The sequence below is a fragment of the Petaurus breviceps genome, unplaced genomic scaffold (genome assembly GCF_028583685.1).
Source record: "Petaurus breviceps papuanus isolate PSGF00001 unplaced genomic scaffold, PetGlider_PUasm1.0 185, whole genome shotgun sequence".
In the NCBI taxonomy this organism is placed as follows: Eukaryota; Metazoa; Chordata; class Mammalia; order Diprotodontia; family Petauridae; genus Petaurus; species Petaurus breviceps.
The window spans coordinates 42313531-42317771 of NW_027185797.1; the positions used below are offsets into that span (position 1 = coordinate 42313531).

The 4241-nt window shown below is 55.8% G+C and overlaps 1 protein-coding gene across 3 annotated transcripts in view; it reads right to left on the minus strand.

Moving 5' to 3' along the window:
* Positions 1-796: 796 nt before the first annotated feature.
* Positions 797-4241, minus strand: part of MEIS3 (Meis homeobox 3) — a 9904-nt gene continuing 6459 nt past the window's right edge. For 2 of the 3 annotated variants that reach the window (XM_069089125.1, XM_069089123.1), the window contains 7 exons: positions 3571-3682; positions 3288-3436; positions 2900-2976; positions 2607-2665; positions 2208-2303; positions 1890-1966; positions 797-1295 (listed from right to left, as the gene is read on the minus strand). In XM_069089125.1, coding sequence (XP_068945226.1) covers positions 1917-1966; positions 2208-2303; positions 2607-2665; positions 2900-2976; positions 3288-3436; positions 3571-3682 — 543 coding nt within the window. In that variant the 3' untranslated portion in view covers positions 797-1295; positions 1890-1916. The remainder of the gene's footprint in view (positions 1296-1889; positions 1967-2207; positions 2304-2606; positions 2666-2899; positions 2977-3287; positions 3437-3570; positions 3683-4241) is intronic. The other variant, XM_069089124.1, reaches the window with a different exon arrangement.

A 4241-nucleotide genomic window follows, 5' to 3' on the forward strand; every position in this document is an offset into this window, starting at 1 on the left:
ATCTGCCTCAGTTTCTCTTCCCAGGAAAGATCCAAAACTAGCCCCTAAGAGAAATCCTACTGATCCAAGGACTCTTAGTGTTTAGGGGGGACCCACAGGAGAATGGTGGAAAGAGCCCTGGCAGTGAATTAGGCCCCCTGATTTGCTGTTCGGCCTCAGGCAAATAAACCCCACTCTGAGCCTCAATTTCCTTATTTGTTCAATGAAGAGGATCCCACCAGGACCCCAGGATCTTCCTTGGTTATTAAAAGGTTCTCAAGGGTACTTCCTGCTTTGACATTGTGCCCCCACCTTCTCCCCCTCCCCAGCTCCAGCTGAGAAGCTGATAAAGGGAAGAGATATAGGGGGTAGGAAGGAAGGAAAGGGGGCTGACCTCCCACCTGGGGACCTCCCAAAGTCTGGGCTTCCCACACATCTTCTAAGGCACACTCAGTTGGCATCCTCCTGACTTCCCTGCCCCCCCCCCACTCCTTCATCCTTTGTGTGATGAGCCTGGGAGTTTTCCAGCCCTGACTGAATACTCCTTGGGTAGCTAGACAAAGACAGAGACAGAGAAATCAGGGTGAGACCCAGACAGAGATCCGGGTACTGAGGTGGAGACGAAGCATCAGAAACAGGGATGGAGAAAGATACAGCGTGTGGGCCAGAGGCCATCTACCTCATTATCCCCCTCCTCCCTCAGCCCCCCACCCTCGGGGGCCACCTGCCCCTTCCTCCTCTAGTCTGCCCTTCATTGTTAAGCAGAGAGACAAACACAGGGATAGACTGAAGGAGGGAAAGAGGCTGGAGCAGAAGATTTCTTTTTTTAAAGATTTTATCATTTTTTTAAAAAGACTGAGAAAGAGACAGAGACAGACTAAAGAGAGTAGGGACAGAGCGGGGAAATACAGGAAAAAAGCCCCGGGGCACCTGCCCTGTCTGTGTCCCAAGACCTCTCTTGCCCAGGCCCGGAGGAAGGGGCCTGGACCATTTCCCCTGGCTCCTCTGAACTTCCCCCCACCCTTTGGCCTTGGTGCTCCCCAGGGTGGCACACGATGGGGCCTGGGGCTCGGGGAGAAGCAGGGAAGGGGCCTGCAGGATGGAGTGGGTGTCTTGTCGTCATCATTGAGGGATGGATAGCTCAGTGTGCAGCGAGTCCCAGCCCTGGAGCCCGGGGAGCCCGGGGAGGTAGGCGTTGAGGTGGGAGGGCATCAGGCCCGGCCCGCATCAGGCCGGGCCCTGGCTGGGAGCCCCAGGTGTATGTGGGGGGGGCTCAGCTCACAGGACCCTCCATATCCACAGAGAAGGAGTCCTGGCTTTGGAGAAAGAAAGGGTTTGCAGAGGGTCAGGGGATGGAGAAAAGCTTCCGGGACCCCCAGATCTTCCCCTATCTCCCCCCTTCACAGCCTGTTGGCTTCCCCACTCTAGGACATAGAGACACTTGGCATAGAGAAAGAGACAGAAAAACTCAAGGGAGAGAGAATGAGATAATGAAGAGACATGAAGACAGAAAAACTAAGAGACAGACACAGGGAAGGGGAGAAAGAGAGTGAGGGAAAAAGAGGCTGGAGACATGAGAGAGACAGAGACAGAAGGAGAAGCCGAGGGACAGAGGCATATAGAGACTGAGCGAGGGAAAATGAGAAGCAGAGATGCTGGGAGAGCGAGACAGAAAGGGGGACAGAGGGAAGGGGCCAGGCAGCCCAGGCTTCCTCCCTGTAGACTGCTCTCACCAGGCCCTCCCCTACTCCCAGGTGAATCCCATACCTAGCCTGGGTTCCCTCCGGCTGCTGACAGTGCTTGGGAGGCCTCTCTCCCCCAGGCCCCCCCCCACTCCCCCTCCTCTGCTGCTATCAGAGATGGATCTACAGGGAGACCCAGGGGGGTGGGCACTTGTGGAGGACACTCACCATCAGTGGGTGAGGCTGCAGATGCCCCTACATGTAGTGCCACTGCCTGTCCAGGCTCACGCTCATGCCCATGGACCCTGGGGATGAGAGAAGGAGGAAGGAGACCCCCTCCCCAAACCTACCTCCTGTAAGGAGGTGTGGGGCCCCTTTAAGAAGGGACAGTGGGTGGGACTAGGAGAGTGTGGGCTCCTGCATGCAAAGGAAGCTTATGCATTATTCATGCGTCCTGGGCCCCCGGGGAGGCTCTGAGTGGACGGGAGATCTCCGTAGTCTGGTAGTCTGGGAGCAGGAAGAGCCTGGGGGGGGGGCAGGGCTTACCGGTGGTCCTCATGGGGGGCCCAGGGCCTGGACTCTGGTCTGGACCAAAGGCCCCCAGGGCTGGGCGGTGCTCAGGGCTATAGGCTGTGCCAGGGCCTGCGAGGGGGACACACACGTCTGTGGGAGGGGTCTGTCTTAGGACATACCTGCCCACCCCAGCAGAGGCTAGACCTAGGCTTTGTGGTCCAGCACAGAAGAGGAGGAGGCTCACGGTCCAGCTCGACCCTGAGCTGCTACAGAGCTGGCCACTTCACCTTTCTAGGACTCAATTTACCTCTCTGTATAAGGAGGCTGAACTCAATGGTCTCTAAGGTGCCTTTCCTGCCCCAAGTCCTATTTTTACTCACACACACACGCACACACATACACATGTAAACACACACATCCACACGTACACACCTGCCCTGTTGGACTGGTCAATCATAGGCTGCACAATCCGCCTCCTGGCATTAATGAACCTGTGGGAGAAGATCCAGAGACACCAACAGACGGGGAGACAGAGAGACACAGGGAGACAGAGATGGGGTCATAGAGAGGTCCCAGGAGGCTCAGGGGATAGGAGGAGGGTCAGACTAGCTGAGCCAGGCAGGAGCTGGGTGGGGCAGGGACTGGGGGATGGAGACAGATAGAGGGAGAGGGAGGCCCTGATCCCTCTCCAGCCCTCCCCCTCTCCCCCCTCAGGAGCTCCTCACCAGTTGTTGACCTGTAGGATGGTGAGACCCGTGTCCTGGGCCAGCTGCTTCTTTTGCTCCTCAGAGGGGTAGGGGTGCTGGGGGCAATACAGAGGGTGGAGATGGACCAGGGGTCATCCCCAAAGAGAGAGAAAGAGAAGGTAGTGGCTAAGTTCAGGGCCTCCCAATGCCTTTAAATTCCAGTAGAGGAAAGGATGGAGGTTCTCTCTTTCCTTTGAGTCAAACCCAGGACTGCAAGGGGTTCCAGTGAAGGGTCTAAGGCTGGGCCAGGCCTGGGAATGCCTGAGGTATAAGGAGTATCTTTGAGGTGTGTGTGTGCAATTAAGTGGGTCTGGTTAGATGTGTCCAGTGCCTTCCTTGGGAGTAGGTGCTAGGGACAGGGGCTCACCGCCAGGTGCTGAAAAAGCCAGGCCCTCATGATGTTGGTGGCCACCTTGGGGAAGATTCCCCGCTTCTTACTCTGCCTCTGGTCATGATCAGGCTCATCATCTTCTGGCCCAGAGCTGGGGGAGGCTGCTCTGGTCTCCAGTCCATCTCCTGACAGGGAGAGGGAGCCTCCCATCACAACAGAGCCTTGGGAAGCCTAACCCCATTCACTCCACCAGGACCCTGGGATCTTCCTTGGTCAATCTTCCTAGGCTATGCCTAGTCCTCCCTGCCCCCATGCTTACCCTGCTCACTGGAGGCATCCCCACTCTGGGAGGCCATGCCTCCACTGGATGGACCTGGTGTCCCCAGGTGCACAGACCCGCTGTCACTGTGGTCCCGAACCCAGGAATTATTCTGAAGGAAAAAGAGAGTTGGTGTGGGTTTTGGGGGTTAGAGTTCCCCCACCAAGGCCCGGGAAGACACAGGGTGGGTTTAGACATCCTCACAGCTCCCACCTGGGATCTCCTGGCTACCCACACCCCCTGCCTCTTCCCAAACAGGCTTATGTATTGTGTGTCTGAATGTGACTGTAAGAGGAATAAGTACAAGTTGTTCGAGTGTGTGACCAAGTGGATCTGAGGGCATCTGGGTGTGCGATTTTCTGTGACTAGGTAGTTGTTATATGAGTGTGTGGCTGTATCTGAGGATGTGTTTGTGAGAGGGTGGCTGTATTTTACCATACTGCATACTGTCTGGATGGGAGTGCCGGTGTGTCTGAGTGTCTGTATTTCACTGTGAGTGATTGAGACTATGACTGTGTGACTGTCCCTGAATGTATGTGTGTGTGTCTTTTTCCCAAGAATGTTGTCTACCTCTGGGTATGTGTGGCTGTATCTAAGTGTGTGTGTATGTGTGTGTGTGTATGGGTGTGTGTATGAGTGTGTATGTGAGTGTGTGTGTATGAGTGTGTATG